The 20836-nt window shown below is 45.8% G+C and overlaps 1 protein-coding gene and 1 non-coding gene across 2 annotated transcripts; both read right to left on the bottom strand.

Annotated features, from left to right (window-relative positions):
• Window positions 1-1839: 1839 nt before the first annotated feature.
• TRNAC-GCA (transfer RNA cysteine (anticodon GCA)) lies at window positions 1840-1911 on the bottom strand. The gene has a single exon. It is a non-coding gene; the product is annotated as a tRNA-Cys (tRNA).
• Window positions 1912-13734: 11823 nt separating this feature from the next.
• Window positions 13735-20215, bottom strand: LOC129636755 (spermadhesin Z13-like). The gene is made up of 4 exons (XM_055560365.1): window positions 20170-20215; window positions 17803-17832; window positions 16795-16936; window positions 13735-13921 (listed from the first exon to the last, which is right to left on the bottom strand). Exons 1-4 carry the CDS (start codon window positions 20213-20215, stop codon window positions 13735-13737), a joined length of 405 nt encoding a protein of 134 aa, XP_055416340.1.
• Window positions 20216-20836: the final 621 nt, after the last annotated feature.

The following is a 20836-nucleotide window of genomic DNA, read 5'->3' as shown; positions in this document are numbered from 1 at the left end:
CTGCATTTTACTAAATCTTTCAAAATTCCATGCTGATTAGAAATGCTTAAAATAATATCTTTTTAAAAATATGCATTTCTCCAACTGCCAGTGGGGTTGGCTGCTTTTCCAATGGGGATGTAGCTTAGTGGCAGAGTGTGTGCTTAGCATGCATGAGGTCCTGGGTTAAATCCCTGGCACCTCCAGCTTTCTTGGGGGGGGTGTGGAATTTGTTTTGGATTCTAAATCAGTACTAGATGCATCCTCATTTGCTAAGAACACCCACCGCTTGCCTACTTTTTTAGTTCATTTTGAGCTTCCCTGGTGGGTCAGACAGTAAAAGCATCTGCTCGCAATGTGGGAGATCCAGGTTCAATCCCTGGGTCAGGAAGATCCCCTGGAGAAGGAAATGGCAACCCACTCTAGTACTCTCGCTTGGAAAATTCCATGGATGAAGGAACCTTGTAGGCTACAGTCCATTGGATCGAAAAGAGTTAGATATGACTGAGTGACTTGGGCTGGAAGAAGCACAAGCTGGAATCAAGATTGCCGGGAGAAATATCAATAACCTCAGATATGCAGATGACATCACCCTTATGGCAGAAAGTGAAGAGGAACTAAAAAGCCTCTTGATGAAAGTGAAAGAGGAGAGTGAAAAAGTTGGCTTAAAGCTCAACATTCAGAAAACGAAGATCATGGCATCTGGTCCCATCACTTCATGGCAAATAGATGGGTAAACAGTGGAAACAGTAACAGACTTTATTTTTGGGGGCTCCAAAATCACTGCAGATGGTGACTGCAGCCATGAAATAAAAAGACGCTTACTCCTTGGAAGCAAAGTTATGACCAACCTAGATAGCATATTCAAAAGCAGAGACATTACTTTGCCAAGAGAGGTCTGTCTAGTCAAGGCTATGGTTTTTCCAGTGGTCATGTATGGATGTGAGAGTTGGACTGTGAAGAGAGCTGAGTGCCAAAGAATTGATGCTTTTGAACTGTGGTGTTGGAGAAGACTCTTGAGAGTGCCCTGGACTGCAAGGAGATCCAACCAGTCCATCCTAAAGGAGATCAGCCCTGGGATTTCTTTGGAAGGAATGATGCTAAAGCTGAAACTCCAGTACTTTGGCCACCTCATGCACAGAGCTGACTCATTGGAAAAAAACTCTGATGCTGGGAGGGATTGGGGGCAAGAGGAGAAGGGGACGACAGAGGATGAGATGGCTGGATGGCATCACTGACTCGATGGATGTGAGCCTGAGTGAACTCCGGGAGTTGGTGATGGACAAGGAGGCCTGGTGTGCTGCAATTCATGGGGTTGCAAAGAGTCGAACATGACTGAGAGACTGAACTGAATTGAACTGAACTGAGTGAATTTACTTTCACTTTCCAATGTTTCTAGTCCAACCCCAGTTCTTTTGAGAAATGCCTGTTCGTGCATATCTTTGGGCCAGTTTTCTGTTATTGTTGCATTACTCATTTCTCTTTATGGGTGGTAGAAACTTCCTGTTCTTTTTAAGTCATATGTTTCTTTACAGAAACCCTAATGGGTTCCCAGTGGGAGGGACATGCTACCTCAAGCAGAGCACAGAGAAGTTGCCTGAGCTATCTGGTCACTCAAGCTCTTCTGGCTAATGAATGGAGGAGGAGGAGGCTCATTGGACAGGGTCTCCCTCTCAGAAAACAATGCTGGTTCTGCTCCAGTGGTTAAGTGCCCTGGTTGTTATTTCTGTAAAGTGAAGTCGCTCAGTCGTGTCTGACTGTTTGCAACCCAATGAACGGTAGCCTACCAGGCTACGCGATCTGTGGCATTTTCCAGGCAAGAATACTGGAGTGGGCTGCCATTTCCTTCTCCAGGAGATCTTCCCAACCCAGGGATTGAACCTGGGTCTCCTGCATTGCAGACAGACGCTTTACCATCTGAGCCACTAGGGAAGCCCAAAATGCAATAATTCCGTACAGTTCTCCTTCCATCTAGAATCTCCCTTGACTTATCGTTCCCTGTTACCCCTGGCAGTCCCCTACACACAGAATACTCCCTGGCTCTGGCCTGTGGACAGAACAAGGAGCACCCCATGGCTGTAAATGGCTGGATGGAGGGAATGCAGGAGCCATGGGAGGAAGACAGTTGCTTGTCTTCCATCCCAGCCCAAGCATCCTACCTTCAGTCCCTGCGTGTCTGGTTCGCTGTCCTCCCCCTCAGCGTCCATGCAGGTTTGTGACTGCTTGGGGGGGAAGGAAAACACAGTCCCATTTCCAGGGACACTCAGGAATCAAAGTCTGAGCTCTATTTGGGTAGCCAACTGTCCTTCCGCCACTTGTCCGATTGTCTCCCACTGTGCCAATAATGGGTGCGTGCGTGCTCAGTCGCTTCAGTCAAGTCCTACTCTGCAGCCCGCCAGGCTCCCCTGACCTTGGGATTCTCCAGGCAAGAACACTGGAGTGGGTTGCCATGCCCTGCTCCAGGGGATCTTCCCAACCCAAGGATAGAACCCGCTTCTCCCGCGACTCCCTTATTGCAGGAGTGGATTCTTTATCACTGAGCCACCAGGGAAGCTCTTGTTACCAGGTTAATTGGTTAATTACCAAAGCTTTATAATAATCCTTCATGGATAATAGTTGCTATTTCCCCTTTGTATGTGTGATTTCAGTTCCTTTTCAAAATTGCCCTATTTTGGAACTTTCATTCTTCTATATGAGTTTTGGATTGTCTTAATGGCAACGCACTCCTGTACTCTTGCCTGGAAAATCCCATGGATGGAGGAGACTGGTGGGCTACAGACCACGGGGCCACAAAGAGTCGGACATGACTGAGCGACTTCACTTTCTTTCACTTTATCAAATTCTAGGAAAGTCGATTTTAATTTAAAGTGCATTAAATTAATAGATGTGTTGGGCAGAATTGGCATTTTTATGATCTGAAGCTTTTGAACCTGTAACACTTGTGTTTCTCCATTTCATCACATTTTCTAGTCTTTCAGTATCATTTAGAAGTTTTTTCCATAGAAACCTGATACACCTAATCGGTTATTACAGTTGGAAACATTACTATTTTTCACACATTGATCCAGCAATCTTAACCTTAGCATTAGTTCCTATCAATTGACTTCAGATAATTTTTAAAAATTTTCTATGTGTACCATACTGGCTGAATAAGATTAGTTTTATTACTTTTTTGCCAATTATTACAATTTAACTCCTTGTTCTTACAGAGAAAAGTGCTAAAATGACCAGAGTCTCCTAAACAATGCTGATTAAATGTGATGGTTATCATTCCGTCTTACTCTTAACTTTAATGGGATTACTTCTGAAGCCTCACCGTATATTAGAGGTCTGCTGGACATTTTTTTATACTTATGCTTTAAGGCATTTAGCTTGTTCCCTTCAATAAGATTCTAAGAGCTCTTTTACATCATTAATGCCTATTGAGTTTTGCTGGATTTGTTTCTGAATCCAGGAAGCAGTAATACAGACTTTAGTGCTTATTCTGTTAAACTCAAAAATTACACGGGTAGGTTTTCTGATTTTGAATTATCTTTGCATCTTTGAGATAAATTCTTATTTTTAAAAATATTTTTTAACAATACTCAATTCAATTTCCTAAAATTATGTCCTATTCTATTTCATTTTATCTTGTTTTCATCTGTATTCTTCAATTACATTGCCTAAAATTTCTTTTACTGTCTGTCCTTGCCCATAACTCATATCAGATTATAGTTATATCACTTCCGTTCAGTCACTCAGTCCTGTCCGACTCTGTGACCCCATGAACCACAGCATGCTAGTCCTCCCTGTCCATCACCAACTCCCAGAATCTACCCAGACCCATGTCCATTGTGTCAGTGATGCCATCCAACCATCTCATCTTCTGTCATCCCCTTCTCCTCCTGCCCTCAATCTTTCCCAGCATCAGGGTCTTTTCCAATGAGTCAGCTCTCCGCATCAGGTGGCCAAAGTATTGGAGTTTCAGCTTCAACATCAGTCCTTCCAATGAACACCCAGGACTGATCTCCTTTAGGGTGTACAGTTTGGATCGCCTCGCAGTCCAAGAGACTCTCAAGAGTCTTCTCCAACACCACAGTTCAAAAGCATCAATTCTTTGGCGCTCAGTCCAACTCTCATATCCATACATACTGGAAAAACCATATCCTTGACTAGACAGACCTTTGTTGGCAAAATAATGTCTCTGTGTTTTAATATGCTGTCTAGGTTGGTCAGTACTCTTGCCTGGAAAATCCCATGGGTGGAGGAGCCTGGTGGGCTACAGTCCATGGGGTCGTTAAGAGTCGGACACGACTGAGGCGACTTAGCAGCAGCAGCAGCAGGTTGGTCATAACTTTCCTTCCAAGGAGCAAGCATCTTTTAATTTCATGGGTGCAGTCACCATCTGCAGTGATTTTGAAGACCCCAAAATAAAGTCTGTCACTGTTTACACTGTTTCCCAATCTATTTGCCATAAAGTGATGGGACCAGATGCCATGATCTTAGTTTTCTGAATGTTGAGCTTTTTAAGCCAATTTTTCACTCTCTTCTTTAACTTTAATCAAGAGATTGTTTAGCTCTTCTTTGTTTTCTGCCATAAGGGTGGTATCATCTGCATATCTGAGGTTATTGATATTTCTCCTGGAAATCTTGATTCCAACTTCTGCTTCATCCAGCCTGGCATTTCTCATGATTTACTCTGCATAGAAGTTAAATAAGCAGGATGACAATATACAGCCTTGATGTACTCCTTTTCCTATTTGGAACCAGTCTGTGGCTCCATGTCCAGTTCTAACTGTTGCTTCTTGACCTGCATACAGATTTCTTAGGAGGCAAGTCCCATTTCTTGAAGAATTTTCCACAATTTTTTGTGATCTACACAGTCAAAGTCTTTGGCATAGTCAATAAAGCAGAAGTAGATGTTTTTCTGGGACTCTTTTGCTTTTTTGATGATCCAGTGGATGTTGGCATTTTGATCTCTGGTTCCTCTGCCTTTTCTAAACCCAGCTTGAATATCTGGAAGTTCACGGTTCACATGCTGTTGAAGCCTGGCTTGGAGAATTTGAGCATTACTTTGCTAATGGGTGAGATGAGCGCTCCTGAAAAGATGAAAGATGATGCTGTGAAAGTGCTGCACTCAATGTGCCAGCAAATTTGGAAAACTCAGCAGTGCCCACAGGACTGGAAAAGGTCAGTTTTCATTCCAACCCCAAAGAAAGGCAATGCCAAAGAATGCTCAAACTACAGCACAATTGCACTCATCTCACACGAGCAAAGTAATGCTCAAAATTCTCCAAGCCAGGCTTCAGCAATATGTGAACCGTGAACTTCCAGATGTTCAAACTGGTTTTAGAAAAGGCAGAGGAACCAGAGATCAAATTGCCAACATCCATTGGATCATGGAAAAAGCAAGAGAGTCCCAGAAATACATCTATTTCTGCTTTATTGACTATGTCAAAGCCTTTGACTGTGTGGGTCACAATAAACTGTGGAAAATTCTGAAAGAGATGGGAATACCAGACCACCTGATCTGCCTCTTGAGAAATTTGTATGCAGGTCAGGAAGCAACAGTTAGAACTGGACATGGAACAACAGACTGGTTCCAAATAGGAAAAGGAGTACATCAAGGCTGTATATTGTCACCCTGCTTATTTAACTTATATGCGGAGTACATCATGAGAAACGCTGGACTGGAAGAAGCACAAGCTGGAATCAAGATTGCTGGGAGAAATATCAATAACCTCAGATATGCAGATGATACAACCCTTATGGCAGAAAGTGAAGAGGAACTAAAAAGCCTCTTGATGAAGGTGAAAGAGGAGAGTGAAAAAGTTGGCTTAAAGCTCAACATTCAGAAAACGAAGATCATGGCATCTGGTCCCATCACTTCTCGGGAAATAGATGGGGAAACAGTGTCAGACTTTATTTTTCTGGGCTCCAAAATCACTGCAGATGGTGACTGCAGCCATGATATTAAAAGACATTTACTCCTTGAGAGAAAAGTTATGACCAACCTAGATAGCATATTCAAAAGCAGAGAGATTACTTTGCCAACAAAGGTCCATCTAGTCAAGGCTATGGTTTTTCCAGTGGTCATGTATGGATGTGAGAGTAAGACTATAAAGAAAGCTGAGTGCAGAAGAATTGATGCTTTTGAACTGTGGCATTGGAGAAGACTCTTTAGAGTCCCTTGGACAGAAAGGAGATCCAACCAGTCCTTCCTAAATGAAATCAGTCCTGAATATTCATTGGAAGGACTGATGCTGAAGCTGAAACTCCAATACTTTGGACACCTGATGCAAAGAGCTGACTCATTTGAAAAGACCCTGATGCCTGGAAAGATTGAAGGCAAGAGATGAAGGGGACGACAGAGGATGAGATGGGTGGATGGCATCACCGACTCAGTGGACATGAGTTTGAGTAAACTCCGGGAGTTGGTGATCAACAGGCAAGCCTGGTGTGCTGTGGTCCACAGGGTCACAAAGCATTGAACACAACTGAAAGACTGAACCGAACTGAATTACTTTTGGAAATGAATGTCTTAAAGGTAAGGGGCAAGAGGGAACATGAAATTGTCCTCCTTCCTTGGGAGCCAAGCAGTTCCAATAACAGAGCCACTTTGTCAGATGTATTCTTGAAGGACTCAAGCCAGCGTGCGTGCTGAGACTTTATGCTAAGTTGGTTGACATAGAACAGGGAGAGAAGGAATTGCCTAGTAAATTCCCAGAGAGACTACAAGAGGCTCTCCACAAGTTTCCTGATGTGGATCCTGAAAGTGCAGAGGAGAAATAATCTTAAAATATAGATTTCTCACTCAGTCAGCTCCAGATATCTGCCATAAGTTATGAGAACAGGCATTTGAACCAAATCAGTCTTTATAATCTGTTACAGCTGGCTCAGATGGTATATTATGATAGAGAATACAAGGAGCAAAAAAGAAGGAGACAAAAGACTCAAGACCCATTGAGGAAAAATGCCCAGAGGAACCCAGGTGAAAAGGGTTGGGCTTGCTATTACTATGGAGAGGAGGGGCATCTCAAGCTAAGTTGCTCTCAGGCGTCTGAGCTGCCCCCAGCTCTCTGTCCAGTCTGTAAAGGACCACACTGGAGGAGAGACTGCCCCCAGAGGTGTAGGCCCCAGGGGTCGGGCTCTCAGGACAATCAATCAGGGACTGAAGGTTCCCAGGGGTCCCCACACAAACTCCCGACCCAATAACATGTGAGAAACCCTGGGTATCAGTAACTGTGGGCGGCCAGTCAATCAATTTTCTTTTGGACACTGAGGCATCTTTCTCTGTGCTCACTGAAGCCCCTGGTCCACTTTCCTCCCGATCCACTACTGTAATGGGACAGTCAGAGCCAAATGCTATTATTTCAGTCATCCTTTAAGCTGCAACTGGGACTCTGGGCTGTTTTCTCACAAGTTTCTGATTGTGCGGAGACTCTCTCACCCCTTCTGGGGAGGGATTATACTGAGCAAGGTCCAGGCCTCTATTTCCATGAATATGGAGACTTCTCTTTTTCTCCCATTAATTGAACAAAGTGTAAATCCTAAAGTGTGGGCTAATGGAAAAACTGTGGGTTGAGCACAAAATGCTGTTCCTGTCATTATCAAGCTCAAAGACCCTAACCTATTTCCACATCAAAAGCAGTACCCACAAAAGCCCGAGGTTAAGGAAGAGTTAAAGCCCATCATTGAAAAGTTAAAGGAGCAGGGGCTATTCATTCCCTGTAATAGTCTATACAACACTCCTATTTGGGGTGTGAAAAAGTCAAATGATGAATGGAGACTAGTTCAAGATTTATGAATAATAAATGAGGCTGTGGTTCCTTTTACTCATATGCAAAAACGAACGGATTTTCTTGCTTACAGGCCTGAGTAGACACTGAATGGATTGAAGCCTTTCCCTGCCATGGTGAACAGGCTAGGGAAGTTATAAAAATTTTAATCCATGAAATTATTCCCAGGTTTGGGCTGCCACAGAGCCTCCAGAGCAACTATGCTGCACCTTTAAAGCTGCTTTAAATCAAAGGGTGTCAAAAGCTCTAGGAATAGAATATCACTTACACTGTTCCTGGAGACCCCAATCTTCAGAAAAGGTTGAAAAGGCTAATGACATTATTCAAAGACATCCGTGTAAGCTAACGCAGGAAACACAGACAGTTGGTTTAAAGTTTTACCCCTAGCTTTAATGAGGGCCTGAACTGCCCCTAACAAGAAGGGACTGGCTCTATGGGAGACCATTTTTGCACACAGATATTGTCATAGACCCTAAAGCCTTAGAACTAACTACTTGACTCAGCTTTCAGCTTTTCAACCTCCGCATCAATTGAAGGCTTCATATGATGGGTTTCTCTGGTTGAAGAAAAGACTTTCTTCAACTCTGTGAATATCTTCACCATCAGCAACCACGTGTGATGTCTCTCTTTAGTCTAGTGATATCTAGCAATCCTAAGATGGACTGGTGTAACATTTTGTACGTTAACTATGGATATACTGTGGTTTTCAACTTTGATTATACATTATCTTGGTTTAATGACTATTTTGCTGCACATAAATAGGTAAATGCATCTAGATCTGGTGGTTTTCTACCTGATGTTTATCAAACATGGGATAAGATCATATGGCTAACTCCTGAAAAGGGATGCCTACTATCTAACACTCGTATATGCTTGGAACAAATAGAGCCATCCCCAGAAGTTAGCTGACAACTTAATTACAATGATTGGAATCAATTGAGATTTTTGCCTCAAGAAATACGCAATGTGATCATTCCTGTGTTTTCCAATCCCAGTTCAGGTCCTCCTTCTGCCTGCCCAGGAACTGATTGGGACTGGATCCCTCAGTCATGCTTGTTTGCTCCAAACGGGACCTACTGGATATATGGCTCTTACCTATGGGCATGACTTCCCCCTGGCTGGATAGGGAGATGCACCCGAAGATTACCTTTTACTCATGGCTTTGTATTTTCAGAGCTTCCAGAGAATCCTGCCAATCTGCCACACCTTAAAACTCACTGGGCAAGGTCTGTATTTCACTGGTATGATTATCTGGCTGCAATATTCATTCCCTCTCTGGGAACTGTAGGTGTTATGCTACAAGTTGATGCTCTGACTAAGTTTACTCAACAGGCTTTACAAGAGTCTCAAAAAGCTATTTCAGCCCTTAGTACAAATTATTATATTAACCAAATACAAATTAGAAAGGTGGTTTTACAAAACAGATTGGCTTAAATATTCTAACGGCCCCACAAGGAGGAACTTGTGATATTATTCATACCCGATGTTGTACATAATACCAGATATGAGTACTAATGTTACTCACTTTACTAAACACATGAAGAAGATGATTCAGGCTATGGATTCTCCTGAAGTCTCAGTAACCTCACTTTTGGAAATGTTAACTAGCTCCCCATGGTGGAAAATTGTCTTAATCGTGATAATTCTAATTGTTCTGCTTGAACTGTTTGCTCCCTGCACGTGTAACTGTGTAATGAATTTGCTTCCAACCATTTGAAAGCTTTTAAGTTACGAATGGTTGTATAGCCTCCTAAGAGTACCGCAGACTCCTCCAACTATTATTTGGGGTCCCTGGATCAGAGACCCTCAATATGAGGGTTAGGAGAATATGTTGCCTCAATAGTTTAGGGACAATACCCTTCAACAGCAGGAAGTAGTTATGGAATGAAAACGATGCCTCTTTCCCTCGGCAACATAATTCTCCTTAAAGAAAAGAGGGGAATGAGATGGTCAATTCCTAGGCAGGTTGCTAAGAAGTCTGGGGACCTCAAGGAGGAGAGAGCGGTCTGGAATTCTCAAGGAGGAGGAAAGGACACATGTCTTATTTCCCCCCCCCCTCTACATTCCTTAGTCTTAGTCACATAAATTTTTTTTTTTTCTTTAAGCCGGAAACTGATGATTACACAACAAAACTCAGTTTAAACTCTGTACTATGGATTATATAGCAACAATGTATCCTGTTTGAGAAATCTGTATGCAGGTCGAGAAGTAGCAGTTCGAACTGGACATGGAACAACAGACTGGTTTTAAATAGGAAAAGGAGTACATCAAGACTGTATATTGCCACTCTGCTTATTTAACTTATATGCAGAGTACATCATGAGAAACTCTGGACTAGATGAAGCACAAGCTGGAATCAAGATTTCCAGGAGAAATATCAGTAACTTTAGATATGCATCCTTATGGCAGAAAGGAAAGAAGAACTAAAGAGTCTCTTGATCAAAGTGAAAGAAGAGAGTGAAAAAGTTGACTTAAAACTCAACATTCAGAAAACTAATATCATGGCATCTTGTCCCATTGCTTCATGGCAAATAGATGGGGAAAAAGTGGAAATAGTGGCAGACTTCATTTTGGGAGGCTCCAAAATCACTGTAGATGGTGACTGCAGCCGTGAAATTAAAAGACACTTACTCCTTGGAAGAGAAGTTATGACCAACCTAAACAGCATATTAAAAAGGAGAGACATTACTTTGCCAACAAAGGTCCATCTAGTCAAAGCTATGGTTTTTCCAGTAGTCATGTATGGATGTCAGAGTTGGACTATAAAGAAAGCTGAGCACCAAAAACTTGATGCTTTTGAACTGTGGTGTTGGAGAAGACTCTTGAGAGTCCCTTGGACTGCAACGAAGTCCAACCAGTCCATCCTAAAGGAAATCAGGCCTGACTATTCATTGGAAGGACTGATGCTGAAGCTGAAACTCCAATACTTTGGCTACCTGATGTGATGAACTGACTCATTTGAAAGGACCCTGATACTGGGAAAGATTGAAGGCGGGAGGAGAAGGGGATGACAGAGGATGAGATGGTTGGATGGCATCACTGACTCAATGGACATGAGTTTGAGTAAACTCTGGGAGTTGATGATGGACAGGGAGGCCTGGTGACCACGGGGTTGCAAAGAGTTGGACATGACTGAGCGACTGAACTGAACTGATGCTGCTTGAGGACAGTTTCTCCTTCCTGAAAACCTTCTGACTAATCCTGATATCAAATGTATATTATGAAAGTGGGTCTGGTAGGATCTTTCTATTGTTAAGTTCTAATCCTGTTACCCTAAAATGTAAATTGTGGGAGCGGGTCTGGTGAAATTTTTACAACCTTGAGACATTCTTTTGATTTATTGTAATAACTAATTTAAAAAGTATGTAATTCCCTTGCCAATGACTACCAAATGGGGCATCCCCCCCTCAGATGTCTATGTCAGAAACTTTCCCTGTCCCTTTTCATTCTTTAATAAAACTCTGCTACACAAAAGCTCTTGAGTGATCAAGCCTGGTCCCTGGTCATGAAGCTAAATCTTCTTCTTCGGAGATCGAGAATTCAGCATTGTTCAGCATAAGCTATCAATTGTAGAGTTATCCATTCAGCTGAATCATGATGTACTAATTGGGGACCCTCAGAAGCAGGCAGGTGAAACTGGAAGTGTTGTAAGAATGCACTTCTGGCCCAGGGGACAGTGTGAACTATGGCAGGAAGATGCCCAAAGTTCTGCTGGGCCCAGTACTCAGTGTGTGATGGCTCAGCCCTGAGAAAGCATATAAGGAAGAAGACATTAAGAAGGAGGGAAGGTCAGATGGAAAGGATTTTATAAGCTCTAAACAGGCTTCTCTGTCCATGGAATTTTTCCAGGCAAGCATACTGGAGTGGGTTGCCATTTCCTTCTCCAGGAGATCTTCTTGACCCAGGGATCGAACCCTGGCCTTCCTGCATGGCAGGTGGATTCTTTACTGACTGAGCTACCAGGGGAGCCCCAAACTCTGCTAAGATGGGTAAATTTAATCTCAATGGCAGGGATTCATAGAAGGGCTTTCAACAGGAACTGAAAATGGAATCAGATCCCGTTTGGATACATGTGCTGGATAGTGGTGGGTGAACTGGAGGAGATCAGGATGAAAGCTTTCCTAATATCTACAACATCAGCAAACAAAACCCACCTCCAGGAAACTCACTTGCGGGAGGGAGATCCCAGCAAGGCGCTGAGCCGGTCTCATCGGGCATTGTTGTTCCTGAGGGAGTTGATGACCCAGCTCAAGGTCCATGAAGAGGCCCCCACACCACCCCTTCCGCTCTGAGCAGAAGTCAAAGACTTGAAGGCAATTTGGTCAGTTCCAGGCCTACAAGAGGCTGTGCCATTCAGGCACCACTGTGCTTTTTGCTCCTCCTATCATCTGATCTGATAAAACGCAGTATCACCCAACTTTGATGAACTGACAATGCAGGCTTTATGTTTTACTCTTTTCAGAACTTCAAAAGTAACCCTGATGCAGTACTAGGCTAGGGGGCATCAAAGAGATTAAACACACTCTCATCAAATATTCTCTACCATCAACCATGTTGCCAGAAAGTTTAGCAGAGAGTTGGGCCAGCATCTCGTTTCTCTTTCTAGGGAGGTTTTCCTTGTGAAGGTGAGAGAAATAGTCAATAGGCACAACTCCTGTCTCCAGACAGGCCTCAGACAAAGGAGAATTCCTCTGGTTTTAAAGACCTTCAGAGAGGATTTCAGTCACTCTCAGTGATGCCTGAGCTCCGACACTGTGAAATGAGGACTCACAAACAAAACAAAAAAACAATTCCAGACTCAGTTAAAGAGACTTTATTCAAAATAATTACAGGAATAAGTAGAATGATCCAGCCTCTAGACTGACAAGTTTTTAAAGCTCAGGAGTAAGAAGTCTTTCCTTCCATGGAGGAGACAGACAACTGGGACAGACACAGAGGGAGGGATGGGTTCAATATGTGATCAGACAGGTAAGCAGAGGACATCTCTTCTCTTGCTCAGCTGATTCCTGAAATCTGCAAGGACCGTTGTTCTCATTTGTAATGCTTGCCCACCCTTAGGCACAAGGCAAATGTCACTAATCTCTGGGATGGAGAGCAGCTTAAATAGACTTTGGGTAAGTCAAATCAATAAGCATTTTCTTCCAACTGATAACTGGGGGAAACTTTCAGCAAAAACATTAATGAGGAAAAAAGCAATTTTGGGGACTGTGTCTTGTTTCCTCTGGGTTACATATGTATCTATATACCTGCATAACACCTATATAATGAATATAAATTTCCATTAGTATATTAATATACATATATGCATATATATGTACGTATACATATATATATAATATATATCTGCTATATATCTACATATTTACTATACACCTATAGACCTTATATATATGTATTGTATATTCCCTGATGGCTCAATGGTAAAGAATCCACCTACAATGAAGGAGACGCAGGAGATGCGAGTTCAATCCCTGGGTCAGAAAGATTCCCTGGAGGAAGAAATGGCAACCCACTTCAGTATTCTTGTCTGTAAGACTCCATGGACAGAGGAGCCTGGCAGTCAACAGTCCATGGGGTCGGAAAGAGTCGGACACGACTGAGCACAAACATGCGATACTATCTGTACCTCAAATTTTAAATAAATTTATTGGAAAATGCCAAAGGGATTTTAAAATGATCAAGAAGGGAAATTTTACCTTTGAGAGGAAATTTTCACATCATCAAGATGAAAAATACAATTTGTCAAAGAATTTTCATATCAGGGCTTTCCAACTCAAAAATCCGGGGTTTGCAGAAGGGCTGGGATAGAACTGGTGGATGATTCTGGAGAGCCTCAGTAGTCACGCTGCCTGTCACTCACCCAGTGATGGTCAGGTTTATTTCAACAGTCACGTAAATACCACACACCTAGCTCCCATGGAGCCATTCACAGACAGGAGAGGGCATGGCAGCAGGTCTCTGCTCTCTAAAACCTACCCTACAACACACGACGGAAAATTAATAAGAAGACAGGGGCTGGGTGGTTGGGCTTTCTTGTGTACTTGACGGTCATAGTATTGGTAGAAGATGTGTATTCCGTGTGTGAAGTGTCACAGATCTTCTGTGAGTTAGAAGATTCTGGCGGCCCATCTATAATCTCGAGAGACTCTTTATCACAGTTGAGGCTGTTGGAGCAGAGGAAAAAGCAGGCATCAGCCTTTGGAATTGTGGTCCCTCCAGCAGGCAGCCTCCCCACCTGGACCAGACCCAATCACATAGCTTTGCTCACCAGACTTCTCAGGCTTGATGCCCACAGGGAAGGAGACTCACCCTTCTGGAGAGGGGCGTCACCCAGGACCCTCCCCTCACATGACTCCACATCTCCTGGGAAGCCCCACTGATGGCTCAGGGAAGCCCACCCTGGCCTTTGGGATCAGGACCCACTGGAGGGCACAGTACGGCCAACCCTGACCATTTCCTTGGACAAGCAAAGAGTCAGGGGAGGCTCAGATACGAGTGTGTAACACCACTCCTGGTTCACCCTCTGCACCTCTAGCACAGGGGGCCTAGGACCCCTCGTGGCCTCCAGGACCTGCAGAGGTGAGAGGGGCGGCCAGCTCTCCCTGCTGTGGGCAAAGTGCACACATGGGGTGTCACACTCCTGCTGAGGTCTCCGTCTCCTCCTGCCCATCAGACCTGACCCCACCCTGTCTTCCTCTCTCAGCCACCAGAGTGTGTCCCACCCAGGAGGAAGACTGGAGCCTCTCTGGGTTAAAACGAGACACAGAAGGGACATCTCACCAGGACACACGCTTGACACTCTCTAAGTTAGTTGAGCTAACTTTTAGTTAGTTAGCTGTGCCCTCCCCTGTTTAGTTAGTTTGCTCTTAGACTGATTCCTTCCTTGATGCCAAGGACAGTGAGAACAAAAATAAATCTCTGCAAAAGAGGAGAGGTCAATCAGGGGAAGTTTTCCATATAACCTATCCCTCTGACCATAATAGAAATGCGATGCAGGAAATGCCTGCCTCCTTCAGCCGTGGGGTGTGGTTTGGGGAGATGGTCTGAGCCCTGCTGTGGGGCAGACATCCTCACATGGTTGTCCTCACATGGAGCAGCTCCTCCGCCCAGTGGGAGACCTGATTTCATAGAAGGTCTGGAGGGACAGGGCCCTGAATCGCTAGAGAACATCACCTGTCTCAACCGCCACCCTGGACCGCATGTGGCCAGCCATGGAAATGTGGCTCCTGTGTTTGTATCTATGAAGACTAACCTGCTATAGAAGTGCTGTATATTATTGCTACATTGCAAATGCTTGCTGTTGCCACATCATTTCGTTCACTTTTCCCATTATCATTCATTTACTCTTTCTTTCTTTCAATGGTTCATTCATTCATTTATTCAGTTGTTAGTTAAAAAATTATTCCCTGACCCCGCCAAAGATTAAGCTGCTTTCTCTAGAGCAAATTTAGACATAAGCAAGAGTGATGTTATGCTGTCAATCTGAGAGAGTCATTTCCTAGGCAGGTTGATAAGAAGTCTAGGGGTCCCCAAGGAGAGAGGGGTCTGGAATTCTCAGGGAGGAAGAAAGAACAAACTTTTTTTTCCTCATGAAATTAAAAGTCACTTACTCCTTGGAAGAAAAGTTATGACCAACCTAGATAGCATATTCAAAAGCAGAGACATTACTTTGCCAACTAAGGTACGTCTAGTCAAGGCTATGGTTTTTCCTGTGGTCATGTATGGATGTGAGACTTGGACTGTGAAGAAGGCTGAGCGCTGAAGAATTGATGGTTTTGAACTGTGGTGTTGGAGAAGACTCTTGAGAGTCCCTTGGACTGCAAGGAGATCCAACGAGTTCATTCTGAAGGATATCAGCCCTGGGATATCTTTGGAAGGAATGATGCTAAAGCTGAAACTCCAGTTCTTTGGCCACCTCATGCGAAGAGTTGACTCATTGGAAAAGACTCTGATGCTGGGAGGGATTGGGGGCAGGAGGAGAAGGGGACAACAGAGGATGAGATGGCTGGATGGCATCACTGACTCAATGGATGTGAGTCTGAGTGAACTCCGGGAGTTGGTGATGGACAGGGAGGCCTGGCGTGCTGCGATTCATGGGGTCGCAAAGAGTCGGACATGACTGAGCGACTGAACTGAACTGACATTCCTTAGGATTATATAACAATAATGTATCCTGCCTGAGGACAGTCTCTGGATTAAACCTTCTGGCTAATTCCATTATCTTAAAATGTAAATTATGGGTGTAGGTCTGCTGAGGTCTTTACAACCTCTAGACATTCTTTGGACTCACTGGAGAGTATATAACTCCATTGCTAACACTAGAAAGAGTGTACTCTTTCTGCCCCCTTCTGATGTGTATGTCAGAAGCTTTCTCTATCTCCTTTATACTTTAATAAAACTTTATTACACAAAAGCTCTGAGCAGTCAAGCCTCGTCTATGGCCCCAGATTGAATTCTTCTCCTCTGGGGGCCAAGAATCCTGGTGTCCTCGCATGATTCAACAACAACCTTTCAAACTCCCCCAGAGTTTTGCAGGGATTAATGGATGGGGCACAAATCCAAGAAAGATCTGCCCAGCTGTGGACAGCGTCAGAGCAGGGGTTTCAGGTGTGATGGAAAAGTTCTTCCTCCAGTGAACTTGTGAACTAGGAAATGAGGACCCTAAGCAGCAGGTGGTGAGTCTGGGAGAAGTGGAAGACGCCTTCTAGGCAGAGGGGACAGTGTGAGCAAAGGCTCAGAGCTGCCCAACAGTCTGATGGGTCCACACCTCAGTGTGTGCTGGCTCAGCTCAGAGAGGGTGCAGAGGGGAGAAGAGGTTAGAAGGGAGGGGAGATCAAGGGTCCCCTGGAGGGATCTGAAAGTCATGCAAGGAGGGTCAGCTTTATGCAGAGGGCAGAGGGCCACGCAGGGTCATCAGCAGAAGTGAGCTGGAGTCAGGATGTGTCTGAATGTGTGTGCTGGGTGGTGCAGGGGGAACGGGAAGAGGCCAAGAAAGACACCTTCCCATAAAACCACAATATCAGCAAAGAGCACTTACTGGACATAGTGTACTTCCAAAAGAATTTTGCAACCTGGGTCCATCTTGATGATCCAGAGGCATTCCGTATGCAGTCCCAGATAGGGGTAGATCACTCCATATTCCTCTTCATAAAGGTCCCCGCACAAATGTTTATCTTTAACTGAAGAGAGAATTACAGGTGCCCAGGAGCAGCACCAGGCCGGCGGGGAGGGTACCGCCCCTGGGCGCCACACCACCGTACGTGGTCCTAACTTCCCCTTCCGCCAATCACAAAGGAACCTCCAGGGTCTAAGTCTGGAGTCCCCCAAAAGTGAATCTTATCTGGTACTCTGCAGAACATAGCAAACCCACACACACGTTACTGCAATTTGTTCTGACACCTGAATATAGAAGAACTTCAAACTTGCATGATGAAACATTTTTCATCAAGTGAGGATAAAGACAGTACTTTCTTCAGGGGTGTTTATCATCAAAAGACTTCCTATTTGTAAAAAATGCTCAGCGAGTACCTGGGGCAGAAGTCACCAGGGAAATCAATCGATCATCAGTCGATCAATTATCAATCATCAGTCAGCCCTCTCATCAGGAGGAAGCCTGTCCCTCTGCCCAGAACCCCTCCTGCTGCCAGCACATCCTGTGCCTGGACACGGTGATGCTCCTCAGCCCTCCAGGCTCTGGCCATTGGAGGCAGCTCCGTCATCCTGGGACACTGGTGCTGTGGAGAGGTGGTCCCACTCCTGCCCAGTGAGGTTGTGCAGGCAGGAGGGCAGGGGAGGCTTTTGGGCTGTGGAGGAGGAAAGGTGGGGAGGGGAGGAGGAGCATGGTGGGGCTCATGAGAGGTCACGGGGTATGAGACCCTAAGGACTGTTAAAACCAGGGCTGAAGGTCAGCTCCGGAAATGACAAGTTCCTTGGCCTGGTTTGCCAAAATGGTAAAGTGTTTTCAGGAGAGCTATTGAAACTGCAACCCCCAAGCACTTCTCTGTGTGATGAGCAGGAAAGGATGAAATAATATCTGTGCACTTACAGTGAAGCCCGTCAGTTGAATCTGATGTGGCTGAAAGAAACAAGCAAAAAAACAGAAAGTCAAGATGACAAGGTGGAAGTTACGGAAGAGTCAAGCCTTTCGCATAGACAACGTGGAGAAGGGCTGAGTCTCAAGGAAGATACAGAGCATGAGAGAGAACCCCGGCTGTCCCTGTCCCCAGGACAAACCTGGTCTCATAGGGGCAGGGCAGCATGGAGGCCTGGCCCTCCACCTTGAAGACTCCCTCATCCAGCTGCTTTCTCCTCGTCTCTCCGATTCCACCATGTCTCCTGGGATGCCCCCACTCTGGAGCCAATTAGAGGTCAGCACTCGGGGTGCTGACCCACCTGGCCTGATTTCCCCAAGAATTTCCCAGTTTGAGCACTGTAAGACCCTCTCCCGAGAAACCTCTCCAACCAGGTCACAACAAGACATTTCATCACTCTAATGAACGTGAACTGTTTGGACAATTCTGTACTGAGGTCAGTGACCAATTTGAGGTTGAACAAAATGAAATCAATTTTCCACTACAGAGAAGTGAACCATCTGAATTTATGAAGTTTCAGTGTACCAGGGAACTGAGTCCAGGGCTTGGGTCAAGGGTGCTGATCCAGCCCCTCAGGCTCCACCATTGATGAGACCATGATGTGATCAATGGGCACAGACAGCGCATGAATCAGATGGCCCTGGGGCTCAGAGCGGCTCAGGTGAGAGCTGGATGGCTTTAGACAAGGCATTTATTGTCACAAACCTCAGTCCATTCAACTATAACCTGAAAATTTAATAGTAACAGCCTCCTTGGTTCCAGAGGACAGTCCACGCATACACAGCTCAGTGCCCATCCCAGAGAGGCTGTCCACTATGCTCCCTGCCACTGTCAACCTCCCACCACATTCATATCCTTTCCCATAGACACTGCTTTCCTCAGTAAATTGAAAACAAAAAGCGCTCTGGAAGCTATGTGACCATAGATGTCAACCAGGACACTGGGATCTGTCTCCAGCTGCCCGTCCTGAGTACCGAAGTGGCATAGGACCGGGGGCCACAAAGGAAACCTCCCCACCCTCCATGGATGGATGGGGCATCCATCACATCGGCTCTGAAAATACAAATCAAGGTTTCTCTGAAAGCAGATCTCAAAGGCAGAATCACACATCTTCCCATCGTGGACCCACACTTCTGGTGACCTCCTCTGATTTGAATCTGAGGTCCCGGCTTTGAAGCAGGGGAACAAGAAGCCCCATGTAAGAGTTCACCCCAAAACATGCTGCCTTGATCTGTTGATTTGAACTGATGGTGCTTGAGAAATGGCAGAGGCAGGAAGGCTCTGACGGACTTGTTTTTACCTATAAGCTGCCCACAAAGTGTCCCAGGAGAGAACTGCAACCCCCCCACCCCCCACCCAAGACCAGGGAGATGGGAAGTTCCTGATCACAGGAGACTGGGATAAATGCTGAGAGGGATCTGTGCTCACATGCTCTCAGCACAAGCCCGTCCTCCCCACCTGCCAACCACCCAGCTCCTAGTCATGACCACAGTTGTCTGCAGGGGAGCAGGGGATGGGGAGGGAAGCAGAGTGTGGGTTGATGAAAAGAGCAGTCTGAGAAGAAAAGGGGAGAGAAGAGGGAAGGACAGAATGAGACCCACAGAGAACAAGGAAAGAAGGAGACAGAGGCTTCCCTGAAGGCATGGCTATCCTCTTCTTTCCCTCTAGCACTGAGAATCCTCATGGGTCCCTATGTGTTTAGGGCAGGCCCAGCGCCCAGCCCCCTGCAGGGCTAAGACCCCCGTCAGGAGGTCCTCAGCCCTGCTGGAGCTGCTGCTCCTGCGGGTCATTCCTGAGCTCATGTTGCTGCCACGTCTCCCTCCCTGGGGGGCAGATGCTGAGCACCCATCTGTCCTGGGATTTCTCCAGGGGCCTCTGTTTCCCCTTGGATGCCCCCTCCAATCAGGTCCAGCCTGAGTCCCACCTCCCGCACCCACACCATCACACTTCCAAGACCCATGAAAAGCTGCCCACAACTGGTTCACCTCCTCCAGGTCTGGACTGAGGACTGGCTGTCCCACCTGGCATCACAGGGGATACTGGCATAAGGCTGAGGTAGAGGGGAGGCAGGGGGCCCAGAAAACACATGTCAGAACAAGGAGAGAGAGCCCAGAAAATGTTTAAGAGTCATTATATGCTTAGCCCTGGATATGGCCATGCTGCTGAACTCTCCTTCTCCAGGCCAGGCTGAGGGTGGCATCTCCTTGGAGGAGGGCAGCTTGCAGACCCTCTTCTTGGGCAACAAGTGAACTGCACAGAATCTGTAGGTTGACCAGGAAGCAGAGAGGCCCCGGGACAAGGGGCTGGGGTCCAGGCTTTACCTGTGCTGAGCAGCAAGGCCCAAAGGATGACACTGGACAGCTTCATCTTCGCAGCCTGGCACCAGCCTCAGCAGTGAGCCTGGCCCCGGAGGCCTGGGGCTATATACACACAGCAGCTGACACCTGACCTCCTCCTCCCCTGGAGCCCAGCCCGGCAAGGCTGCAGGAGCGCCAGGTTCTTTAGGAGAAACGGGTTGCCTGCTGCTTGCCCTTGTCTTTGTCAGAGATTTTCTGTGTCCTTTCCCACCCAGACTGGGAAATGATGGCCTGTTTCTTCTCTCCCTCTCCTGTTTTTGTGATCCTCAATGAAGGTTGGCAAATTAGCCACAGACCACCGGGATGCCCTGTTTGCAGGGCCCTCTTCCCTGGGGTTCAGCTGCAGCTTGTCCACCTCTAGTTACTTCATAAACCTCAGCACGACTTGGATGGAGAGGAACTGAGACCCAGAGAGACCAAGGGGCTTGCCCACATCCCAGGGTGCCAGTGGCTGAAGCAGGACCAGTCAGATATCTTGGCTGCCTGGTCTTAAGAGCCCTCCTGTGTCACTCAGGGCAGAGGCAGGTAAACAGCCCCCCGTCTGCTCCAGGTGTGGGTCACAATTGGTGGGGCAGCTGGAGTACATGTCAGCCTATGTGTTGTGTGTCCACAAGGGAGAAAGGTGTGCATA

Source organism: Bubalus kerabau, chromosome 22, assembly GCF_029407905.1.
Source record: "Bubalus kerabau isolate K-KA32 ecotype Philippines breed swamp buffalo chromosome 22, PCC_UOA_SB_1v2, whole genome shotgun sequence".
NCBI classification, from domain to species: Eukaryota; Metazoa; Chordata; class Mammalia; order Artiodactyla; family Bovidae; genus Bubalus; species Bubalus kerabau.
This window is presented reverse-complemented; position numbering and strand designations above follow the sequence as displayed.

Bases quoted from the DNA above. Each gene is read 5' to 3' on its own strand.
- LOC129636755 (XM_055560365.1), bottom strand. From the start codon at position 20,215: ATGAAGCTGTCCAGTGTCATCCTTTGGGCCTTGCTGCTCAGCACAG. The intron at 17,833-20,169 runs GTAAAGCCTGGA...TGTTTCTTTCAG, and splicing joins GGCCTTGCTGCTCAGCACAG to CCACATCAGATTCAACTGAC. The intron at 16,937-17,802 runs GTAAGTGCACAG...TTCTCTCTTCAG, and splicing joins TTCAACTGACGGGCTTCACT to TTAAAGATAAACATTTGTGC.